We start from the raw sequence: 23,934 nt of genomic DNA, 5'->3' as shown, positions 1-23,934 counted from the left end.
GAGCCGTATATGTAGAATCCGATTATAGATAAATTATTATTTTTTTATTTGTTGTAAGTTCTTCAAATATATATAAGAATGTTATTTATACTGTTCGGTCAAATTAGACATTCATTCGTAGCTTTGTTCGCGTCCATAAGTACGTCCTATTTTATAACAGAACAATTTCTGGGTATACGGAACTATCAACTTTCACATTTAAGATTTGTTAATTTGTAGATGATATATATAATTATTTAATTAAAACTACGCTAAAAAGTTGAGCGTTGAAGTTTGTAAGACGCATCGCATCCGATTGAAGAAAAGCAACTCTATTGAGCTCTATGGAATTTGTTGTTTCAAATACAAACTTAAGGGACCTTTCGAGAATATTTCTGAATCTTTCTAGGATTGATGATGCCGTAAATTGGGAAATTAACAAAGATCAAGTATGAATCCACGAAGAATCCATATTCAATTCAGTCATTAGGGACTAACGAACTTTATAGCTTATTTTAACCACGTTGAACTCGTCTAGGTCTGGATTTGGGAAGGTAACTCTCACAAAAAAGTTTTTTGATAAGTTCACATTCCATCCAGATACTCTATTTCTTACAGGGTTTGTTTCTCCAACAGTGAGATTAAGCACGCAAATAAAGCCGATCCTTTCAATTTTTCGGAATAAAATCTTTGAATCGACTCTCTTGGTCAACAACAATCTCAATACCAACGCTGGTGCAGCCGAATCTTCCAGTAAAAAGAATGTCGTTGTCGAGAATATACAAATGCAGATTACATCAGGAAAAGAATGCAGAGTTATCTTTAAATTTAATTGCAAGCATGGTATGTCCTAAATATTAAGTTGGACGCTACTGACTCGATATCTTCAGGAGTCGTAAAAACTTACAAAATTGCATATGAACAGACCCAAACATTACACGCTGTTTTTGATAAGGCCTCTTGTCATAATAACTGGCAAATTAATTCGAAAATACTGAAAGATTTGATTGAGCATTTTGGACAAAAAACAGAAGAATTGACGATACAGCCAGTACAAGGACGGGTCCTTCTGACCAGTTTTACGGAAGAGGTCGTTCATAACAAAGGTAGATATCAAATTTTTGGATTACTCTAATGATTCTCTAGATGTCCTAAAGCAGCCTACACAAACAACAGTTTCAATCGACGGAAAAGAATTTGAGCAAGTTTCCCTTAATGAAGGCATAATAATAACGCTATCTCTAAAAGAATTTCGGGTATGTATACGAATCGTTCATATGGATTTCATTTGCTAACCTTTGCAGGCTGCTGTTTTGCTTGCTGAATCTCTAGGAACGTCAATCGCATCATACTACAGTGTATCAGGAAAGCCCGCTTTGTTCACATTTAATAAGGGAAAGTTTATGGAGATTGAAGCTCAGTTTATTCTCGCTACTGTTATGGGACCCGACGATTTCGATGAAAGTTCTTTGGGTGCAAGGTGGCAGCAAAGTGGTACTGCAAATAGCAGTTTACTCGTTCCAGAGAACACCAGTGCTGCCCCAGCTTTAGAAAATGAAGCACCGTCTGCGTCAATAGGATGGCAAACTAATGTAAGTTCATGAAAACGTATTCTTCTAACTGTATACTAGGGGGATGCAGAGACTTCTAGGATGTTTCATTCCACATTGGATATACCAAGAAACGAAGAACCAGCTGCAAAGCCATCTAGACAGACAACAGATGAAGAGAATCACCCGCTATTTTTGGAAGGTATGCCGGATGAAACCGAACTGATGGCATTCGACAACGACGTAGCTGACGATGCTGAATTTGGACCAACGCAACATGAGCAAACCTACCACGGCATCTTCTCACAAGACGATACTGAAACGTAGAGCTCCATGCAAAGTTGATGTATTATAGTTACGAGCTTTTACAATACTAGTTCTATCTTTATGACCACTCACTCAAATATATCTTCAAATTAAATCCAGATACCTTAATACAATTCCAATTAATAAATTCCAATCCGTAAAACTAGTTCTAATATACATAAAACATCTTCCGATGTTTTTAACGAGGGCATTATAATACGGCTAAAAGAGAGTCGATCTTAAGCTTGTTCTTTGATAAAGTTATTTATGTCTTCACCACAGAAACCAGTTCTTCCGCCCTCATTATAATGTTTGGCTTTCTTCTCAATCAAAGAGCGTTTAATGGAGGTCAACTTGAAAGGCCACAAGAAGCTACTAACCTCTTTAAAATGAGGTCCAACATTATATATCTCGTGAATAATATCTTCAATAGAAATAACATCAAGCTTTCCAAGAGCTTCTTCGACAAGAGCATTGTCAGAAAGGGCGACTCTTTGACCTTTAATTTTACCAAAACCACGCTTATAAATCAGTTCGCGCACAGACTTTAGACTCGGAACGCCATAAGTAACGTATGGTTCGACAAGCTTCAACATGTTAGCTGTCGACTTGTTATTACGGATAAAGACACCGTTATTGATACTGGTTAAGCGTAAAAGTTGTAAGACTTTACGAGCCTTAGGCGGTACATTGCGTACACCAGCAACGCGAATGCAAAAGAGAAGTTTAGACTCCTCGTCAACCAAAGCGGCGCCGGTCTTCTTAGCCACGCGCTTCAACCTCAAACGCTCTCTTTCACCATCCCGATAGTTCTTTACGAATGATTCGGCACGCTTGAAAATAATGTTTTTCTTTTTGCTTAAAGCCTATAAAATGTTAATATTTTGCTTTGAAAAGCATTTCTGCGAAATAAAAATTTTCGAATCAGCCGAAAGATGGTGATAGAAGCAGCATCGCCGCAGCTAGCTATCGAGAGAGTGAAGTTGTCATCCTTTTCAAACATTTTTTTCTCGCAGTTGTGTTCTTCTTACCTTTTTCTTTTCAAGAGCAGCTTCTACTCGTTCAAGCCGAGTTCGCTCATTAACTTTACGTTTCTTGAGTATAACTTCAGGCTCGAGGACGTTATTTTGTTGGATTACCGGTGCTTCCTCTGCCATTTTTTTCTAATTGTTGTTGGTGGAGGGCACAATGAGTAATTGATGTCGGCGGCAACAAATGCTTCTTTGTGACTGCCTTTCCGTGGAAGAAAAAAAAAATGATACTTTTGTCACCTAAGAATGGAGTAAAAATTTCAAGAATAGTGGGAGAGAAAGCAAGTAGTTAGATGCCAGTGGAAGACCAGAGAATTTGTTAAACCAGTAATTGCAACAGTGTCAAGCAAATATTCTTGTACGCATACATGTGTTGTCCTACTATGACTCTGACACAGGCAAGTATTTCGTATTTACAAATAATTTATGGTGAAAAGAATACACAATTACTGTTTTCAACAAGTTTACATTCAGCGATAGTACAGATACAAATATAATTGAGAATTACAAGATCCATGCATTCCTATTTTCCAAGTCAAACTGATCCAATTACTACAAACATTTTACTTCTTCTTAGCCTCAGCTTCTTCAGCACGCTTCTTAGCGAAGGCAATGCGAGCACCGAGGTGACGAGCGTTAGCACGCTCGTTGGTAAGAGTGTTGAAAGCTTGGAACTTCTTAGCATCTTCGGTGATGGGCTTAGCTTCCTCAACGGCTTCTTGAGTGATGGGGAAGACAGCGCTAGCATCAGTTTGCTTGGCACCGGAAACATCGGTAGCATCGCCCTTCTTGGGTTGACCAGCCTTACGAGGGAAGACAATCAAGTGGGCAAGGTAAGCCTTAAGACGCTCGACGTTACGTTGTAAGGACTCCTCAGAGCGGTTACGACGACGGTGGTCGACGGGAATACCGATGGTAGGAGCGACACGACGAGAAACACCAGCAGCCTTGAGTTCTTCAAGAGTGAAACCACGGCCAGCACGAATCTTCATGTTGTAACGAATAGTGGGTGGCTTAACGGCAGGACGAAGAGCCTCAACGGGACGAGGAGCAATCTTAGCAGCCTTAGTTTGGCGAGCTTGACGACGGTGCAACTTACGACCAGGTTGGTCAAACCAGGTCTTAACATAACGTTGCCAGTCCTTGCGGAAGTGAGCGTTGGGCAACTGTCCTTTAACGTGGATTGCCATGGTGGTTCAGGTGTGTTGGTGTAGAGGATAAGTTCCTCCCCTGTCGTGGATGCTTTTTTCGTTGTGGGTCGAATGTGTGACTGCTTTTTTCACCACCACCACAGTATAGTTTGCTAAGTGTAAAGTAATAATCCTACTGGAGCCAACCATGCAATCAGTTCAGTGCTTTGGAAAAAAGGGCAATGCTACCGCCGTTGCTCACTGTAAGGCCGGTAAGGGTTTGATCAAGGTCAACGGTGCACCTCTTTCTCTTGTCCAACCCGAAATTTTGCGTATGAAGGTTTACGAGCCCATTTTGGTTGCTGGAGCTGACAAGTTCGCCGGCGTTGATATTCGTGTCCGTGTTTCCGGTGGTGGTCATGTTTCTCAAATCTATGCCATTCGTCAAGCCATCTCCAAGGCTATCGTTGCTTACTACCAAAAGTTTGTCGACGAACACTCCAAGGCTGAACTTAAGAAGGCCCTCGTCACTTACGACCGTACTTTGTTGGTTGCCGACCCTCGTCGTATGGAACCCAAGAAGGTAAGTAGACCTTTCATAAGGTTACAGAAGGACTGTTCTGTTGCCGATCATTTTCATGATTTTATACTAATTTTTCATTCAGTTCGGTGGTCACGGTGCTCGTGCTCGTCAACAAAAGTCTTACCGTTAAGGCAAAGAAAATATTATTTTTTTTTCCAAAGCAACCCTTTTACCGTAGACATGTAGTATCTGATGGTATTGCATTTGTAAGTACTTTTTATAATGTAAAGTTTGCGGCCATTATTGTGAGATTGTAATTGATTACAGGAAAGTTGTATTAGTAATTCAATAAGTAAACATGGCAAAAAGACATTCGTATTATTTTTATCTACAAATTGAATGACTATATAATATACTTTTTAGGCATGATTAGCGGCAGACGGTGATCCTGGTGCAGAAGAGGGAGAATTGTCAACTGGGATATCGGTTTCTTTCTTGTCGGCAGGATCCAGGACGGGTTCTTCTTGATTTTGATGATCTCCATTCGTTGAATTTGTAGACTCATCTAAACTGGATTTACTATTTTCATTATTGACGGTCTCTGATTGCCGATTCTGTTCATCTCCATCCTCTTTTTCCTTTTCTTCGTTCTGTCCACTAGGGCTAGAAGACTGTTCTTGCTCCTGAGCATTTTCTACAGGCGGAGGCTGAGTATTCGAGTCCTGTTGTTGCATTCCTGTTTCATTAAGTTCATCTTCTTCTTTTGCCTGCTCTTCAGCAACTTCTTGTTCTTCTTTCACGAGAGCTTCTTCATCGCCCATAGCAAACGACTCATACCTAGCCCGCTTCAACTGTACACCTTCTTCCTTGTTGATTTCTCGTAGTCTCAACTCGATACCATCAATTGTGTCAGGGTTGATGGGAGCGCGAACATGTCGTCGTTTTAATGTCGACCGTGCATAGATTGGAGTGTACAGGGCCTTGTTATTTTCAGGATTTTCCTTATCAGTGTGAAGGCTTAAACAAATATCTTCTAAACCGCTAGGATTAACATGCATAGTGGCATCAAAATTGCGGAATAAGTTATACAAGAAGGGGCCCTTGGTCGTCGATGAGCTGTTGGAAGCTTCTAGGACTTTTTCTGCTGTTTCTTCCGAAGGAAGATAGTAAGATAAATACTGTTCTCCCTCCGCAGAAGAAGGCATAAAGAGAGCAACATTATGTCTTTTTGAAACGCTGTCATCTTCATTTATTGATGGAGTAGGTGCGCGGTCCGTAAGGTTATCAGATACACGTAGCATGAGATGTTGAATGCCTGCCATTGAATCGTTTGGCAAGATATTCCAAGCAGCAACCGGTTTTAAGTCAGGCTTCGTTGGATGCTTCAGATTTTGCAAAGGCTCTTTGACGGCAGAAAAGGTTTGATCGATAGCCTGAATTTGACTGGGGATTTCACGAAGCGAACGACCACGTTGTTCAGCAATAGCTTTGCTCGTGGAAGCAGTCAATCGCAAGTTACCACGAGTTGAGGTGTTTCGTCCAACTTCAGAAGAAATGTATTCAGTCCGTCTCAAAAATGGAACCTCAACATGAGAAGATCCCGATCCTCCAGCAACTTTTAGCAAAGCGCGGTCTGCTGGGTCCAAATTCATACCAGACATATCGGATTGCATCCAAGACGTATCGCCCTCAAAAAAACCATCGACAGCGGCCAAATCCATGGGCATTCCAAGTTCAGCGTCATTTTCAATAGAAATTTTCTTTTCTTGGACTACATTCGATACAAAATTTGGCAAGGCATATTGCTTGACTGGATTCGAAATGTTTATGAGCCTAGGAGGAAATGGGGGAGGAGGAAGTGGATTATGGTACCTCACTCGTAGGATATAATCTTGTCTCCTGTTTGACTGCAATTGTTAGTTTAACACTATAGTTTACTCCATACCATTGAAAAAGACGCGCTGGGTGTCAAAACTAATAGTATGTGATGTGGAGTATAGGATGGTGTTTACAGTGGTCCATTGTATATCCTTATTTTGTATATGCCTGTCGGACGTATTACCGTAAAGAAATTATTCGGCAATGCAGTGAATTTACGAAAGTAAACAAATAAAAATGTAAAAATGGTGAAATGAACGTATACGTACAATAGTGCAAGTACCAGTAAATATGGTTCAATTAAATGGCTAAATATTTTTAAATTGAAAGAATGGAGAGGGAAAGGGTTTGGATACTTTTTATATGGAATATTATGGATCTTATACATTTCACAAGCAAGGAGTAATGAACTTCCAGCTTAACATTGAAGCTTTTTGGGAAATTAAAGAGAATTTTGAATATGAAAAAGAATAGAAAAAACATATTTTTGAACAACATACGGCTACGCCGTTTGATTCACTACCAAATTATAGTCATATAATCACACGAGAAAAGTAGTTTGTTTATTCAAGTCAGCTAGCACATCCATTCTTTAGTCTTTTTTTAATATATATTAATACATCAGAGCCATGGGTGGATTTTGCGGTTTAATTGTTTATGTTTCTTCGTGAATAATAAATAGCGCTTGAAATGCTGGGGAATAGTTGTTGCTAGGAGTTCGATTACTCGAAAGAATTAACAATAATATACTTAATGCATTTTATGAAACTGACAGTCGAATATATTAGGCTCTATACTTTATGTCAGATACAAAGGTCGGTTTTATTTAATTAGACAAAAGAGTTCAGTAGAAAGTCTATAATTAAAGTCAATGATTCGTGTAAGAAATAAAATAAAAATACTTTCATTATTTTATGGTATATTACTTATTACTCGACCTCGTAACTTTTCGGTCACTTCCCCAGACAAGGACGAAGAAGAAACTATACGGTACAAGCACCCACTGCGTGAATCAAGCACGACCTACACAAAAGTGTTTTATTATGTGCAAGCATGGCTCCGAAAAGAAAACAAAGTGATACTGAGGAAGGAATTGACTTTAAATTTACACAATTTCAAATTGTTCCTCCTATCAATCAAAAAAACTTCTATACGTATGTCATGTCCATGTCAAGTCGAGCGCTAATTTTTGAAGAGATTACTTAAAACGAGATGATCAAATGTATATTTGGAGAGATACCGCTAATGCCAAGGATGGTGAGCCTGATACTACAATAGGAGACGTCAAGCAAGAAGATTCCAAAAAGGCTGCCGAAGAAGAGGAGGATGGCATGGAAGAGAATACGCAAGAAGGAAAACAGGTAATATTTAAGCAAAGAAATCAAACCGGTCTACTAACCTAAGGTTAGAGGGATGCTAAAACAGTGGTCATTCATGTAGGATCCCAAAATCTTCGTATTGGATTAGCATCAGATCATTTTCCGAAAACCGTTCCTATGGTTGTTGCCAGAAAAATGAGAGTTAATTTTGAACATCCTCATCTCCAATTATCCAAAATGTGCGAAAAAAACGAGGATGGCAACCTTGAATTTGACGAAGAGGTACGTTGATTCTTCTTGTTAGGAATATGTGAGAACAACTAGCTTATCAGTTTGAATAATTAGTTTGAAAATAATTTGAAATTACTGCAAACAGAATTGAAGGCTCGCTTGAAAGCAAAGAAAAATCGACCCGTTCCCAATGGTCCAGCGCTCGTGAACAACTTCAATAAAATATCTAAACCTGAGGTCATCCCATCTCATGAAGATCCCCTTAAGCCCGACTGGATTCAATTTGAAAATAATGAACGTCCAGATGTAATCATCGGCGAAAAGGTACAGTAATGTCCTTTTATAATCTAACGAAAACCCGACTAACAAATTTAGGCTTCACTCCTTCCTCTGAAGGAATATCCGGAATATCGATTGTTTCATCCTTTAAAAGATGGAATCTTCAACGAGAACGATTATGAATCCTCTCAGCAAATGTTTTCGGACATATATGAGATACTGAAGTATTCTATTTCCGACTTGTTACAAATACCACTTTCCCAGTTACCGCAATACTCTTCTGTTTTCATCGTTCCAGACCTTTATGATCGCATTTACATAGAAAGATTTTTAGACCTTTTATTTTATGACCTTCAGTTTGGAAAAAGTGCCATCGTACAGGAGTCCCTCTGTACCTCGTTTGGCGCCGGAATGTCTTCAGCTTGTGTTGTAGACGTTGGTGCCGAAAAAACATCTGTGAGCTGTGTGGAAGAAGGTATTGTAATTCCAAACTCGAGAATTAATATGAAGTACGGAGGAGACGACGTAACGCTATTATTTGCAAAACTTCTAGCTAAAAGCAATTTCCCATATCGTGAATTAGACCTTTGCCTCCCTTACGATTGGGATCTGATGCAGAGTTTAAAGGAAAAATACTGCGGTATTAGCCAAGGGACGTATAATATTCAGGTGAATGATTTTCACTCTCGTACGCCGGATGGCGGCACAAAGAAATATTCATTCAAGGTGCTGGATGAAACGATTCTTTCTCCGTTTGGATATTTCCGCCCAGATATATTTGAGAATGGAGAAAAGTTGAAAGATAGATACAAGCTTTTCCCTGTTTCCGTGGACGTTTACGAAAATCAGCCGAACAATCCAGAGTCACTTGCTCATACTACCTTGTTACAAATAACAGCGCCTTTAGCCTCAAAGGAAGAAGAATTGAAATCAGTAGCAGAAGACTCCAAAGCGGACGACGCAAACAAAGTGAAGAAACCAAGGGTAGTCCATTTGGGATCACTTGCCTATCCTGAAAGAATAAAGGAGAAGCTTATTTACCCTTTGGATGATGCCATCAACCAAAGTATTTTCAGTGCTTGTGAAGGGAATTTGGGTGATCAGGCCAAAAACTTATACTCTAGCATCTTGATTGTTGGTGGTGGTGCTTTGTTTCCTGGATTTTCGCACCTTTTAGAAGAACGGCTACAATCCAAGAGAGCAAACATTCCAAACATTGCTGTACTACCGCCCCCACGTGGACTAGATGCTCAAATTATTGCATGGAAAGGTGGATGTATATACAATCGTTTACGGATTGTGTCTGAATTCTGGATTAAAACTAGCGATTGGAAGACATTGGGAAGCAGAGTTTTGCAGTATAAAACATTGGGATATTTTTGGACCGGATAGTGCTGTCTCATTACTATGTCAAAAATGTGTCTCGTCTATTCTTTTAATTATTGACTACTCAAACTCCTAATTTATAGAAATCTATGGTAATTTTATCCTAGTATATACACTTTATACAAGATGCTACGATCTGTAAAGTTCAGTAACTGATTCAACTTCCATCTCTGATACATCCAAATCACTGCAAATTTACTCATTTCGTTTAAAATACTTACTTATTAAAAGAAAAACAAAGTTTTTCATTTTGATGACGGGCAAATTAGAGTAAAACTAAAAAAAAAGAACTCCCAAGGCGAGACTCGAACTCGCAACCTTCTGATGACCTTCATAAGAGTCAGACGCTCTAAACCGATTGAGCTACCCGGGACTTGTTGGTATTGTTGGTAGCAAAGTAAACTATAAGCTAGATATGGTATTTTTTGTATATATTGTTTAGCAAATACGTAGCTGTCAATGTTTACGTTTTTTTTTTATTTTTTTTTCCTTCCATCGTGAAATAGTAAAGGCTTATTGCCCATTTTTAACAACAATTTTTTCTTATTTATCAACAATAAATTTGTCCTACATATGTACAAACGTTCGTCTATGCGCAGAAGAGATTTATGCTATAAACTTCTGACTTTTTTGTGTATGCTCTACAATGTTTATGAACTCCGGTACGTTTTGAAACTCATTCTTGTATAAGCCATAAAAAATTGCTTTTGGAATTTATTTTTAGTTTCCAAGTTGATTGCCTTGGAAGGAGACAACGTTTTTTTAAGACCATTGAAGTAAAATGTTTGATGCTTTACTGGAGTAACCTAGAAAAGTAAATACTCGTCAAGTTTCAAACCGACAATGACCTAAAACTGCTATTCATTTTTAATGTCAAAATAGTCAACAAACTCAACTTGTATCTCAGTTTTGACGTAGAGTTAGGAAAGCAGACTGCGAAATAGTTTTTAGGGAGTTTAGCATTTTGAAATGTTTCTTTATCCTTTTAAGGAATATTCCTTGTGAATTATTGCAAGAGCCGAATGTTATGTATTTTGAAAACCATCCTAAGCGACTTGATTATTTTTTGTTTGTACATGCACACCACCACTCGTTGACTAACCACACCTGAGTGATTACAAAGGAATCGTTGGACTTCAATGCCTTGTTTTAGGTAAAGAAGGGATTCTTATTTTTTCTTTCTTTTATATTTGGACGCTGCTTGCTCTTTTGTTTCTTGTTTTTCACTTTCAATAGAAATTTGGTGAATTTCTTTATGGTTGCATAATAACCAGGAAAACCCAAAGCAGATATAAAACAAGGATAAATATAAAATACTTTTATCTGGTTTTCCTTTTTACTCCTTTTCCTATAATTATTCCTTTGTTAAAAGATGAGTTCAAAGCCATTAGCATCAAAAAAAGATGATAAGTACATGTCATCAAAAAAAGCCAAGAAAACTTCAAAGTCACGGCCTTTAGCATCAAAAGTGTTCAAAAAGAATGAGACGAGTTCTTTAGAACGGTCTTCTCGTCCATCACTGTTAGTACTTTTTACAGTCTTGCTTGCTGCTATTATCTCATTGAATATTTGGCCTATAAAATTAAATGGAAAGTACTTAATTAGCAAGAAAAATACTCTTAAATATAAGAATAAAGGGGATTATCAAACCGTTATCGAGGGAAGGAATGGTGCGGTCGCTACGGAAGAACAGACATGCTCTTTGGTTGGAACTGAGATCTTGAAAGCTGGTGGTAATGCTGTAGATGCAGCCATTGCTAGCGGCATTTGTATTGGAGCCGTAAATTCTTTCTCTAGCGGAATAGGTGGTGGAGGTTTTATGCTAATTCGACATCCTAATGGAACAGCTAATTCATTAAATTTTAGAGAGACAGCTCCTTCTGGTTCCTATAAAGATATGTTTCATGGTAACCCCAATGTCTCCCAAGTTGGTGGATTATCTGTAGCGGTTCCAGGTGAAATCGCTGGCTACGAAGTGGCATGGAAGTTATACGGTAAACTTCCGTGGGCTAAACTCTTTGAGCCTACAATTCATCTTATGAAGTATGGAATGCCGATGCCAAAAGAATTAGCTTCACGCCTTCGTCGCCCAGAATTTGATTACTTTAAAACTCATCCTACTTGGTCCAAAGTGTATGCTCCTAACGGGCGTTTCTTAAAGGCTGGAGAAACATTCTATCGCCCAACTCTTGCAGCAACTCTCGAAGAAGTTAGTAAATACGGTGCTGAAGTTTTTTATAAAGGCAGCATTGCCAAACGGTTAGTCGATTTTGTTCAAGAAGAAGGTGGTATTCTCACCTTGGAAGACATGGCTAACTTTTCGGTCATCGTAGAGAACCCAGTTTATGGAAACTTTGAAGGTCGTGAAGTCATCACCTGCGGAGCACCTTGTAGTGGTGAGGTACTAATTTTGGGCCTAAACATACTTTCGGAGGTAGACTTTTCTCAAGGAAATTCTATTCTTGGATGCGAGATTACTGACCTGGGTCTCCATCAATTGATTGAAACTATGAAGTGGATGTCTGCTGGCCGGACGTTGCTGGGAGATCCAACTTTCTTTGACAATTCCCAACACGTCTTGCAGCTTCTTTCTAAGAGGCATGCAGATGATATTCGTGAAAACATATCACCGAACCGTACTTACGATTTTACTCATTACCACGCTGAATATGATTTTCCCCAGAATCACGGAACTACACATCTTTCAGTAATTGACAAAGATGGTATGGCTGTTGGTTTGACAGCTTCTATTAATTTGCTGTTTGGGGCCCAGATTATGGAACCCGGAACTGGTATCATTTTGAATGACCATATGGATGATTTTGCTAGTCCGGGAATTATTAACGCGTTTGGACTTAGTCCTTCACCTTATAATTTCATCCAACCTGGTAAAAGGCCGCAGAGTTCTGCTGTTCCTACCATTCTTGTAAATAATGGAACCGTTGAAATGGTTTTGGGTGGAAGCGGCGGTAGCCGAATTGTCACTGCCGTTTTGGATACAATTATAAAAAAGTATAAATGGAACAAATCTTTATTGGATTCTATTGAGAGTCCGAGATTTCATCATCAGTTGATGCCTAATATTGCATATATTGATGAAACCGTGGAAGATGAAGTGAGACTAGCTTTGGAAAAGTTCGGACATGTGATAGATTTGATACCTGTCCGATCTCCATTCAGTGAAATCCAAGCAGTTTTTAAGTCGAATAATACTTTGTATGCTGTTAGCGATAGTAGGAAACAAGCTGTCGCTGCAGCATATTAGAAGTATTTAAATGAAAAACGATTAATTTCCTAATGAAGACAGATTAGAAAATATTTTTGATTCCTTGTTGACGACCATATGTTAATTGTTAGAGACTGCTACTAAACGCATTGTACTGTTTATTCCCGAAATATCGAGGTTTTATTTTGAAGGAAAATAATTATTTGGAATCTTTTATTTAATGCTAGAGGTAATATAGATTAATGGGATCATTTCAGTTTAAATCTGAGGCATTAATAGTATAGACACAACGCGTATTTATTCTTATAATTAGCGAAAACACATCAAAATGTAGAAATTTGTTTAACAGAAAAAGTATTTCTTTGTTGATATTTGCTATATAATGACATTATACAATCAACGATTCTGTTTTCCAGCATGCTTTGAACACGCACCTACTCCGTAATACATGCAGTGTTATCCTATACCTCTGAGGCGGAAAAATTATGGAGGAAAATAGAAGTACGGGTTTACAAGTAAGCTGGAATATTTAAAAATGTAAGATTTTGATTGTTAACCATTCGTATAGTCACGTATACCAACCCCTACAAAATCGTTGTCGCCAGCGCGCAATGGAATAAAGGAATTTAACTCTCATATCCCTCCTCCATCCGTAAAAACCAACTTGTCTTCTCGTATTCTAAAACCGAGAGCGTCCCTTTCTACTTTAAATAATGAAGCAAATCTAATAAAACCAACTAAATTGCCTAGCAAGATGGCTCCCCCGGCAAGTGCTGGCAGGACATCTCTTCCGGCTATGAAGACAAGGGTTCCCGCTTCTTCCGGAAGATCGAATGTCTCTAGGCCGATGGGGAGCTCAATGTATAAGCGCTCGGTTTCAGCTTCTTCTCATTTACAAAAACCTGCTAGTGTCCCACCAACTTCAAGAAGTAGCATGGATGAAACAAAAAGTTTTTCGGATGAAAGCATGACTACTTACTCTGACGATAGAGCAGAACTTTCTTCCAGTGTGGATAATTCGACTGAAGCACGTCTTAGAAGCATTGAGCTTGCTTATGCCAATCTTTCCGAGAAAGTTTTACAAACCTCTACTCAATCCCCTGATGTAAAAGATTTTTTTAGCCAACGTACTCAGATGCTTGAAGAGTCATTACAAAACGAAAGAAATCGGTCGTTAAGTTTACAAAATGACTATTCGACGCTTCTTCGTGAAGTAGCTGAACATGAAGCAAATCAAATTTTTTCTAAGAAGCAAATTGAAAATTTGAAGGAAGCTTTAGAAGGTGCTGAGCGAGAGCATCATCGTCAAATAGAAGATATGGAAGTGAATCATGCAAGGGTGCTTGAAAATGAGTGCTACCTCTATCAGCAAAAACAACAAGAACAAGAATTGTTTTATAGCGAGGAACATAACAATTTACAACTTCAATCGAAACAACGAATGGAGGAAATCGAAAATCACTACGAACAATTAATGAAAAATGTCTCTGCTGAACATGAAACGATGGTAAAGAACGTCACGGAAGAAAAAGATGCATTTATCAAAAAGGTACAGGAAGGTGCATCGCTGGCTCTAAAGAAAACTACTGAGAAGCATGAGGTTGCGATAAAGGAGTTAGAAGCTAGGATTAAACCTTTAGAAGAAAGCCGTGATAATTTAGCATCTGAACTTGAACAAACGCAAAATTCATTGAAATTACAGAAAGAGACAAGTACTTTCTTACAAGCAAATCTTGATGAAAGAAGTACAGCACTCTTAAATTCTGAATCGAGATGTCGCTCACTGGAAAACACTGTCGTTGAATTAGAACAAAAAAATCAGAATCTACAAAATCGGCTATCTGAAGTGGAATCACTTCTTGACGCTAGTAATAGCGATAAGCAAACTTTAATTAACAAACTTTTGAAAGAAGAATCTATGCGAAGAAAATTACACAATACTATACAAGAATTGAAGGGTAACATACGAGTATTTTGCCGTGTCCGACCATGCATGGGAGACGAAAAGCCAGCCGAAATTAATTACCCAGGCCAAGGAGAAGAAGCAAATGAAATAGAAGTGCTAACAGAAGGGACCGGCAGTTCTTTGACAGGCAATTCCCTAAAAAAGTATCCTTTCAAGTTCGATCGCGTTTTTGCTCCTGATATCAATAACGAAGAAATTTTTGAGGAAATCTCTCAATTAATACAAAGTGCCATGGATGGCTATAATGTTTGTATCTTTGCCTATGGACAAACGGGTTCTGGAAAAACTTATACAATGTCTTCTCCCACGGGTATGATTCCATGTGCGGTGCAAATGATATACAATCGAGCCTTTGGACTTCGCGAACGTGGATGGGAGTATCGTATGGAAGGGCAATTTCTCGAAATTTATAATGAGAGTATAAAAGATTTACTAGTGAGCAATTCCAACGATGATAACGATAAAAAGAAATATGAGATTTACCATGATGCGAAAGAAGGAAAGACTTGGGTTACCAATTTGGCTCGTGAGCCTTTAGAGAACTCTGAGCAAGTGAGTTGGCTCTTAGAACAGTCTGCAAAGAATCGATTCGTGGCAGCAACAAACGCCAACGAGCATTCTTCCAGATCACACTCCGTGTTTATGCTTCACATTCAAGGTATTAACCATCTCACCGGAGAAAGATGCCATAGTACTTTGAATTTGATAGACTTGGCTGGATCCGAACGGTTATCGCATAGTCAAAGTACAGGAGACCGACTGAAAGAGACGCAAGCCATTAACAAAAGCTTAAGTTGTTTGGGAGATGTGATTCATGCTTTGGGCGGCGAGAAAGAAGGAACTTATGTTCCGTATCGAAATTCCAAGCTGACAAATCTGCTTCAACATTCATTAGGAGGAAATAGCAAAACATTGATGTTTGTCAACGTATCTCCAGTCCAACAACATGTGTCGGAAACCCTATGTAGTTTGCGGTTTGCTACAAAAGTTAACAATACCCATATTGGAACTGCTAGGCGTGTGATGAAATAAAACATAAACCCATCTTTCTGGTTCCGACCTTTCTCTTTGTAATTTAATTTCTTTATTTTCCTTTATTTCGGTTTGTTTCTTTGCAAACTATAAGAGCGATATGCATTCTTAAGCATTCTTTTCGGTTCATTCGCGTCTTTTTTTTTTTTTTTTTCGACTTCTACTTTATATCCACTGTAGGAAGATTCCCCATTGTTAATGAGTTATTTAATGAACTTTGTACTTTCTTTATAGATTTTTTATAGATGGACACAGGATCAAATATATTTTAAGTGTTATTACTATTTTTTCCATTTTTTTTTATTTTTATTCTATTTCTTTTTGAAAAGTTAAGCTTGATAGGTCTCTAATCCTATTCACAATAATATGTTCTGCATATCTTCTTTGAGTTTTCTAGGCATTTTAATTCGCTCGGCAATTTTTTTCTTTTCCGTTAAGAAATGTTCTCCCGATTTCGATTTTGTTTCGAGTAAGGGTGAGACATATTTTGAGATGTGAGTATCTGATAATGAGTGGACGACAGTTGAGGAGGGGTCCGCCACGAAGGAATATTCTCGTCGCCTTTCACGGCATATAACTTAGACAAAGCCAAACACCACCTGTTTGTTCACTTATAAAAGAACTAGGAAAATCCGTGTTTTCTTAGTAAAAGAAGTAATTTTTTAATTATAGTATACTTAATTTAACGATAGGATTTTAATATCGTAAGAAAAAGAACTCTTTGTGTGGATAATTGGCATTTCATATTCCAAAGTTCTTCTGACAAGGACTCTTTACAAATACTAAAAGATGATTTCTCCCAGAGTTACTCAAGTAGTCCGAAACGGATTACGACTCCAAGGTCAGCGTTCAGTTGCTGGATTTGGAGCTGCTGCTTCCCGCTTTGGATCTGGCCTTCGTTGGAATTCCACTGAAGCCTCCAACGAAAAGGCTCAAGGTCCTGTAATTGGTATTGACTTGGGTACCACCACTTCTTGTTTGGCTATCATGGAGGGTGAGACCCCCAAGGTCATCGCCAACGCTGAAGGTACTCGTACTACCCCTTCAGTTGTTGCTTTCAACAAGGATAACGAGCGTTTGGTTGGTGTTAGTGCCAAGCGTCAAGCCGTTATTAACCCCGAAAATACTTTCTACGCTACCAAGCGTTTGATTGGTCGTAGATTCAAGGAACCCGAAGTTCAACGTGATATTCATGAAGTTCCCTACAAGATTGTCGAACACACTAATGGTGACGCCTGGTTAGAAGCTCGTGGTCAAAAATACTCTCCCTCTCAAATCGGTGGTTTCATTCTTGGTAAGATGAAGGAAACTGCTAGTGACTTCCTCGGTAAAAATGTTAAGAACGCTGTTGTAACTGTCCCTGCTTATTTCAATGACTCTCAACGTCAGGCCACCAAGGCTGCTGGTGCCATTGCTGGTTTGAATGTTATGCGTGTTGTTAACGAACCCACTGCTGCTGCTTTGGCTTATGGACTTGACAAGAAGAACGATGCTGTTGTCGCTGTTTTCGACTTGGGTGGTGGTACTTTTGATGTTTCCATCCTTGAGTTGAACAATGGTGTTTTCGAAGTTAGAAGCACTAACGGTGATACTCACTTGGGTGGTGAAGACTTTGACATTGCTATTGTTCGTCACATCATTAATACCTTCAAGAGCTCCGATAACATTGACTTGACTGGTGACCGTTTGGCTGTTCAACGTATTCGTGAAGCTGCTGAAAAGGCTAAGTGTGAACTTTCTACCTTGTCTAAGACTGACATTAGCCTTCCTTTCATCACCGCCGATGCCACTGGTCCTAAGCACATCAACATTGAAATCTCTCGTGCCCAATTTGAAAAGATTGTTGACCCCTTGGTTCGCCGTACTGTCGATCCCTGCAAGCGTGCTTTGAAGGACGCTAACTTGCAAGTTACTGACGTCAACGAAGTTATTCTCGTTGGTGGTATGACTCGTATGCCTCGTGTTTTGGATACTGTTAAGAGCATCTTCAAGCGTGAACCTGCCAAGTCTGTCAACCCTGATGAAGCTGTTGCCATTGGTGCTGCTATTCAAGGTGGTGTCTTGTCTGGTCACGTCAAGGATCTCGTTCTTTTGGATGTTACTCCTTTGTCCTTGGGTATTGAGACCTTGGGAGGTGTCTTCACCCGTTTGATTAACCGTAACACTACTATCCCCACTCGTAAGTCCCAAGTTTTCTCTACCGCCGCTGATGGCCAAACTGCTGTCGAGATTCGCGTTTTCCAAGGTGAACGTGAACTTGTTCGTGACAACAAGTTAATTGGTAACTTCCAACTTGGTGGTATTGCTCCTGCTCCTAAGGGTCAACCTCAAATCGAAGTTTCTTTCGATGTTGATGCTGATGGTATCATCAACGTTTCTGCTCGTGACAAGGCCACCAACAAGGACAACTCTATCACTGTTGCTGGTTCTTCTGGTTTGAGTGAATCTGAAATCGAGTCTATGGTTGCCGATGCTGAGAAGTACCGTGCTGCTGATATGGCTCGTAAGGACGCTATCGAGAACGGTAACCGTGCCGAAAGTGTCTGTATGGACATTGAATCTAACCTTGACATTCACAAGGAGAAGCTTGAGAAGCAAGGTGTTGAAGACTTGCGTGCCAAGATCACCGAAGTTCGCGAGAACATCGCCAAGGCTAACAGCGGTGATGAGAGCGTTACTGGTGAGGACCTCAAGAAGAAGATTGACGAGCTTCAACAAGCCTCTCTTAAGGTTTTCGAGACTGTTTACAAGAACAATCAAAACGAAGGTAATGAATCTGGTAACGCTTCCGGTGAAGGCGAAAAGAAGTAAAAGTGTTTTCAATGAATTATCATGCGAATGCATATGGTTGAATTTTGAAAAATGTTTTGTGAAATAATTCCCTGTTACATTTTGGGTTAAAAAAAATAAAATTTTCTTGATCGTAAAAATAAGGTAAGAAGGTGTTGAAGAAATTGTAGAGTAATGTATAAAAGCGTGGGTTTGTGCTCTAATAGTAGTTGAAGGAGATGAGAGGGATTGAGCTGGACGTGATTACTAGTCAAAAAGAGTAAGGAAGAAGAAAGGTGTAATTAACAATTTGACATGATAATGTTATGGCAGTCGTTTTGAAGGGGACTTGAGAAAATATAGGAATAGCAAGAAGCACGAAGGCACTAAGTCAAGTTAATGTCCTTTACTTCTGGCCGAGAATAAGTCTCATAGCGACGTTGACCAATTCTTAGCAAATGTTCAATGTAGAAGAATTCAGTTCGGGGAATCGTTTGGTTTCGACGAAATTCTTTGTGTACAAATTCAAGCCAATGAGGTTGATAAATCTATAATGGTGTAAGCAAAATGAAAAGTAAAAAACCAGAGTGTTTTTAGATTTGTAGCTTACATGTTCCTTTTGTTTAGCTGCATGAAGACATTGACGATAAAACCGTATCACTTGCTTTTGTAGACCGGAACGAGCCATGATAGTAGAAGATCAATGCGTGAAAGACTTTTTATGCTAATACCTGGCAAATGTATATTACGAGAATTGAGAGCGGGATAGTTTAGAAAACTTGTTGCCAGCAAATTCGGTGACAAGAAGGAGGAAGGAGGGAAACGTTCAATATTATATGATTTAAATTTTATAAAACGAACGTTTAGCTGTAATTTGAATGAACGAGAGAAGAGTAGAGGTATATAGGTCAATTATTACGCTTGTGGAAGAGTAGGAGAAAACTTAGAAAAGTGAAAAGATACAGAGGTTTGGAAATAAATACACAAAAAAATACAAAAGCTTCTTTGTGATGAATTTGTTTTATACAAGAAATGATTTTTGTTGGAAGCAACCCTAATTCCATTATATATCAGATTCAAGGAACCCAGATTCAAAAAGCGCGAAAAAGCGAAAAATCTTTACAAAAAGGTTGATTGTTTTTATTTAATAGTAATTTAATTTAATTCAATTCTTCAAGAATCGCTCAGAAACTACCAAGTGAGAGGCAGAATTTGAATAAAAACGAAGTTTTCGATTCGCCATGGATTTAAAGGAATTACAAGGTATTGTAGAGGAAATGGAAAACAAACATGATCCAGTAAGTGACTCAGACGGGAAAAACGGAGAATTCGAGGTACAGAAAGAATACGTTAGGAATGGACCTGTAATAAAACAAGGGAATGCAAGTGCAGAAGGGAGAATAGGTCAAGAAAACGAAAGAATCGAAATGGAATCAATTGATGAATGTTTAAAAACGACAGAACAGTTGCTTACGAGATTCGAAAATGAAATGAAGGAGTTTCATGTACGAATGGATGAATTGAACGATCTTATGAACGAGGAGGACTTTCAAAAGTATTCCGAAAAGATATGAAGAACAGGAATAAATGTATGGAATGAATAAACACCAGATTCAATGAATGATCGAATTATCCAGCTTACCTTACCTGGTCTTGCTTAACACTGGTTTCGAAACGACATAGAAGATGTTTTGATTTTCATCCTTAAGAGTCTACGCTTTGATCTGATGAAACGGCTTGGAAGGAGCGTTGACGGCTTCTGTTTTAGAACCCAATTTGGGGAATGATTTATAGTTGTGATGAGGCCTAATAAATCAATTGGGTTACAAAAACTTTTTCCAGTGAACAATCTTGTTTTGTTTCTAAACCTTCTGCAACTTTTCTAATGCTGCTGAAAGCCCTTACTGGATCTTCATGCTTATTACTCTATAAAACATGATATCTGCAAACCAGAGAAGAAAAAAATAACTTATGAAACGATTCGTTCTATTGTTTTTGGATATAAATCCTCTATTATTAAAGAAAAAACAAAGAAAAAGTAAACTTTACCTGAAACTATTTCTATGAAACTCATAAAAAACGTTCAAACTGAACCCTTCAGCCTTATGCTAAAATCATTCATTGCGCATTTCAATCCCGTTTAGTTTATGATTCTTCGTCTACAATGTTTCCAAAGTTTTAAAGTCGTCCTGAAATTTCCAATTGACCTTGCTCTGTTTTATTTTTCATTTGTCCTTTTGTTGATTGCTTTGTCACTTACAAATTAAGCAAAAACAAGAAATATCTTATCTGCCAAATATCAAAAGCTCAAACGAGTAAGCACTCTGTTAATCATTTGTTCGTAGGATGCGAGACAACCTCTTTCCCTCGTTTCTCTCTGACAAGGCTTTAATGAGCAATGAGCAACAAGGTGAATCCACCAATGTTTCATGCGCCGTGCAATTGCAGTAATACAAACAAGCAGTTAATGTTTTATCTGTTTTAGAATTTCATTGGGGACATCATAAATTGTTTGGAATCCATACTTCTTGTCTCTACCGGTTTCGAAATCCCTAACAGCGACATCAAACTTCACTGCGAAGGATTTCGATGGCCATTTTGACGATCTATTTCTGCTTTGTCTGATTGGTGTCGCTTTCCCATATTATCGGATTTACAAATCCTAAGCTACGGCTGTTGCCGCTATTCGCATCAAGAACCATCGCTAACATTATCAGTGGATAGAAAATTTTTTTTCTCCATCATCCACAAAATCATGAATACAGGATCATAAAATCTGATAATCTTTATATGTTGCTTATTTGTTTTTACTCTCTCCTTACCTTTTCTGTAGCGTTGGAAATTTGCCTCTTGTTTTTGGATCGATTTGGTTCATCTGTTCCTATTACAGAAAACTGCGCTAAAACCACCACCATCTGAATTGAAATAATTGCTCCTATTTTCTGCTTATGAAAATTGTTGAACCGCTTTAAAACGAATTTTGGCACTTGGGTTAGTCGAATCTGACACTTTCCTATTTGTTTGAGCTTTGTCTATAAACTATCAATTGAGTCCTTTAATCAAGTGGATTCCTTTGTTGTAAACAACCCAAAAACGTTGTCAGCAATAAACCAAAAGCAAAAAGAGCATTTCATTAGTTAAAAAAAAAAAGAATCCATTAGATTCATTGCATATCATTCTTCTGGGTTCACCTGGCGTTACGGCTTTTCATTTTCATTTGCTATTTTTTGGAAGCTTAAAAAAATAAAAAAGAATAACTTTTAATTTACAGTAATTTATATCTCCTTCTTCGTTTTCGTTTTTAATCGATCTTTATTTCCATATACTGGGTGATACTTAATTTTGACCGACCATGGCTGATATACATACTATCCCTACACCTGCTTCGCTGAATCCTACACCAGCATTGAAAGAAGTGGTGACAAACTACATAACTTCTTTTGCACCCTCCGTTACTCCAACTGGAAGCAGTGGTGGTGATGTCCGACACGAAAACCTCAACAAGTTTTTCGACAATGGTAATATTAGTTGGATGCTCACATCAACATGTTTATGTTTAATCATGGTCCCGGGTGTTGCTTTTTTCTATTCTGGACTTGCTCGACGTAAAAATACATTAGCCTTAATTATGCTCTCTATGCTCGGTTTATGCGTGACTTTGTTTCAGTGGTATTTCTGGGGCTATTCCCTTGCTTTTTCTCAAACTGGTACCTCCGGATATATTGGTAATCTGCGTCATTTTGCCTTCATTCGCACTTTGGCAGATTACTCACCATCAAGCAACTATGTTTCCGAACTTGTATTCGCAAACTTTCAAGGGATCTTTGCGGCCATCACGGTCGCACTGTTTACCGGTGCCGCTGCAGAGCGTGGCCGTATTGGGCCAATGCTCTTGATCACCTTTATTTGGCTCACTGTCGTCTATTGCCCCTTGACTTGTTGGATTTGGAATCCAAATGGATGGGCATATAAGTGGGGTGTATATGATTTCGCTGGTGGTGGTCCAGTTGAAGTAGGGTCTGGTTTTGCTGCTCTGGCTTATACTGTCTGTTTAGGCCGTCGTTCCAAATTTTTAGCTGAACAATATCGCCCTCATTCGGTCTTGAACGTCGTTTTGGGGACTGCTCTCCTTTGGTTTGGCTGGCTTGGTTTTAACGGTGGAAGTGCTTATGGATCGAACCTTCGTGCAGCAATAGCCATCACCAACACAAACCTGACGGCTGCTACAGCAGGTCTTGTCTGGGTTCTTTATGATTACATTTTCAAAACTCGAAAGTGGACTACGATTGGATTTTGTTCCGGTGTAGTGGCTGGTTTGGTTGCCGCAACTCCTTGTGCTGGATTCGTGAGTCCTCATACTTCTTTGGCAATTGGTGCAATTACTGGTCTAATTTGCAATTGGGCCATTTTATTAAAGACACATATGAAGATTGACGATGCCATGGATATATTTGCCATTCACGGTGTTGCTGGTTTTGTCGGTACCATTTTAAACGGTCTTTTTGCCGTTGACTACATTGCAGCCATGGACGGAACCTTTGTTGGTGACAATGCCATCCGAGGTGGATGGTTCAATCATCATTGGCGCCAACTGGGTTTGCAAGTGGCTTACATTTGTGCAGTCGCTGCATATGACTTTGTTGTTACTTTTATTATTTTATTTATTGCAGACAAGATTCCCTTCTTGCAGCTTCGTGTTACACCTGACGCGGAAGAAATCGGTGTGGACGCTGACCAAATTGGTGAATATGCGTTTGATTATATAGAAGAGCGACGTGATTACAAACAATGGAAGATTTCTCCTTCTGGAATTCCTGAAGAAATTGTTGTTTCTAATGGAATTCCCCACCCTACAGGCAACGTCGCGGCTCCCGGTAAAGTATTAGAAGTAGCTGGTCAGCCGAATATTGATTTTGCTGTTTAATATGTTGTTTGTTTGTTTGTTTGTATTAATCACATGGACGAACCATGCAATGCTGATAATGGTTTGAAATTTAATACCCAACTAAAAAAAATTCTACGTGCATTCTGGACGGAAGTCTTATTTAATGCGAATGATTTTTCATTTTAAAATCTTATTATTTTGTTATTAATTATTCAATACTTGTCTTTTGGAATTTAAAATTCTAGTGAAAAAATACGAAAGAAAAAGAACTCTCTTCTTCTTCGCCGGCTGGCAATAGTTATCATACACTTACGAACCCCTTTACTAAAATAAACTAAAATTCACATTGATTTCTTTTCATCTTAGTATACTCTATTTACGGTTTGTATGTTTAACGTCTACTCCTTTCCATCGTGATGCATCGTATAATGGTAGAAGTTGGCA

General features: G+C 38.7%; 12 protein-coding genes and 1 non-coding gene across 13 annotated transcripts; 8 read left to right on the top strand and 5 right to left on the bottom strand.

Moving 5' to 3' along the window:
- Window positions 1-57: 57 nt before the first annotated feature.
- On the top strand, window positions 58-1,960 carry SOCG_01543 (checkpoint clamp complex protein Rad9). The gene is made up of 6 exons (XM_013164496.1): window positions 58-428; window positions 489-822; window positions 870-1,085; window positions 1,126-1,235; window positions 1,284-1,571; window positions 1,611-1,960. Exons 1-6 carry the CDS (start codon window positions 324-326, stop codon window positions 1,854-1,856), a joined length of 1,299 nt encoding a protein of 432 aa, XP_013019950.1. The 5' UTR covers window positions 58-323; the 3' UTR covers window positions 1,857-1,960.
- On the bottom strand, window positions 1,876-3,060 carry SOCG_01542 (60S ribosomal protein L7). Its single transcript, XM_013164495.1, has 2 exons — window positions 2,867-3,060; window positions 1,876-2,701 (listed from the first exon to the last, which is right to left on the bottom strand). Exons 1-2 carry the CDS (start codon window positions 2,990-2,992, stop codon window positions 2,075-2,077), a joined length of 753 nt encoding a protein of 250 aa, XP_013019949.1. The 5' UTR covers window positions 2,993-3,060; the 3' UTR covers window positions 1,876-2,074.
- Window positions 3,061-3,313: 253 nt separating this feature from the next.
- SOCG_01541 (60S ribosomal protein L13) lies at window positions 3,314-4,149 on the bottom strand. The gene has a single exon (XM_013164494.1). It carries the CDS (start codon window positions 4,054-4,056, stop codon window positions 3,430-3,432), a length of 627 nt encoding a protein of 208 aa, XP_013019948.1. The 5' UTR covers window positions 4,057-4,149; the 3' UTR covers window positions 3,314-3,429.
- A 55-nt stretch (window positions 4,150-4,204) lies between these two features.
- On the top strand, window positions 4,205-4,709 carry SOCG_01540 (40S ribosomal protein S16; the record flags this gene model as incomplete). The annotated part of the gene is made up of 2 exons (XM_013164493.1): window positions 4,205-4,579; window positions 4,662-4,709. 2 exons carry the CDS (start codon window positions 4,205-4,207, stop codon window positions 4,707-4,709), a joined length of 423 nt encoding a protein of 140 aa, XP_013019947.1.
- A 169-nt stretch (window positions 4,710-4,878) lies between these two features.
- Window positions 4,879-6,554, bottom strand: SOCG_01539 (RNA polymerase II associated Paf1 complex). Its single transcript, XM_013164492.1, has 2 exons — window positions 6,465-6,554; window positions 4,879-6,426 (listed from the first exon to the last, which is right to left on the bottom strand). The coding sequence occupies exons 1-2, from the start codon at window positions 6,465-6,467 to the stop codon at window positions 4,939-4,941; spliced, it is 1,491 nt and encodes a 496-aa protein (XP_013019946.1). The 5' UTR covers window positions 6,468-6,554; the 3' UTR covers window positions 4,879-4,938.
- Window positions 6,555-7,340: 786 nt separating this feature from the next.
- Window positions 7,341-9,743, top strand: SOCG_01538 (actin-like protein Arp8). Its single transcript, XM_013164491.1, has 5 exons — window positions 7,341-7,551; window positions 7,593-7,758; window positions 7,807-7,998; window positions 8,062-8,271; window positions 8,323-9,743. Exons 1-5 carry the CDS (start codon window positions 7,451-7,453, stop codon window positions 9,616-9,618), a joined length of 1,965 nt encoding a protein of 654 aa, XP_013019945.1. The 5' UTR covers window positions 7,341-7,450; the 3' UTR covers window positions 9,619-9,743.
- A 159-nt stretch (window positions 9,744-9,902) lies between these two features.
- Window positions 9,903-9,985, bottom strand: SOCG_16416. Its single transcript has one exon. It is a non-coding gene; the product is annotated as a tRNA-Lys (tRNA).
- Window positions 9,986-10,612: 627 nt separating this feature from the next.
- On the top strand, window positions 10,613-13,072 carry SOCG_01537 (gamma-glutamyltranspeptidase Ggt1). Its single transcript, XM_013164490.1, has one exon. The coding sequence runs from the start codon at window positions 10,985-10,987 to the stop codon at window positions 12,875-12,877; it is 1,893 nt and encodes a 630-aa protein (XP_013019944.1). The 5' UTR covers window positions 10,613-10,984; the 3' UTR covers window positions 12,878-13,072.
- Window positions 13,073-13,226: 154 nt separating this feature from the next.
- SOCG_01536 (kinesin-like protein Klp2) lies at window positions 13,227-16,075 on the top strand. Its single transcript, XM_013164489.1, has 2 exons — window positions 13,227-13,353; window positions 13,407-16,075. Exons 1-2 carry the CDS (start codon window positions 13,324-13,326, stop codon window positions 15,834-15,836), a joined length of 2,460 nt encoding a protein of 819 aa, XP_013019943.1. The 5' UTR covers window positions 13,227-13,323; the 3' UTR covers window positions 15,837-16,075.
- Window positions 16,076-16,372: 297 nt separating this feature from the next.
- Window positions 16,373-18,814, top strand: SOCG_01535 (hsp70-like protein). The gene has a single exon (XM_013164488.1). It carries the CDS (start codon window positions 16,626-16,628, stop codon window positions 18,645-18,647), a length of 2,022 nt encoding a protein of 673 aa, XP_013019942.1. The 5' UTR covers window positions 16,373-16,625; the 3' UTR covers window positions 18,648-18,814.
- On the bottom strand, window positions 18,706-19,613 carry SOCG_01534 (LYR family protein). Its single transcript, XM_013164487.1, has 2 exons — window positions 19,216-19,613; window positions 18,706-19,153 (listed from the first exon to the last, which is right to left on the bottom strand). The coding sequence occupies exons 1-2, from the start codon at window positions 19,291-19,293 to the stop codon at window positions 18,992-18,994; spliced, it is 240 nt and encodes a 79-aa protein (XP_013019941.1). The 5' UTR covers window positions 19,294-19,613; the 3' UTR covers window positions 18,706-18,991.
- Window positions 19,614-19,618: 5 nt separating this feature from the next.
- SOCG_01533 (uncharacterized protein) lies at window positions 19,619-20,399 on the top strand. Its single transcript, XM_013164486.1, has one exon. It carries the CDS (start codon window positions 19,847-19,849, stop codon window positions 20,177-20,179), a length of 333 nt encoding a protein of 110 aa, XP_013019940.1. The 5' UTR covers window positions 19,619-19,846; the 3' UTR covers window positions 20,180-20,399.
- Window positions 20,333-23,897, top strand: SOCG_01532 (ammonium transporter Amt2). The gene has a single exon (XM_013164485.1). The coding sequence runs from the start codon at window positions 21,958-21,960 to the stop codon at window positions 23,527-23,529; it is 1,572 nt and encodes a 523-aa protein (XP_013019939.1). The 5' UTR covers window positions 20,333-21,957; the 3' UTR covers window positions 23,530-23,897.
- Window positions 23,898-23,934: the final 37 nt, after the last annotated feature.

This window comes from Schizosaccharomyces octosporus (assembly GCF_000150505.1).
Source record: "Schizosaccharomyces octosporus yFS286 unplaced genomic scaffold supercont6.3, whole genome shotgun sequence".
Classification (NCBI taxonomy): Eukaryota; Fungi; Ascomycota; class Schizosaccharomycetes; order Schizosaccharomycetales; family Schizosaccharomycetaceae; genus Schizosaccharomyces; species Schizosaccharomyces octosporus.
This window is presented reverse-complemented; position numbering and strand designations above follow the sequence as displayed.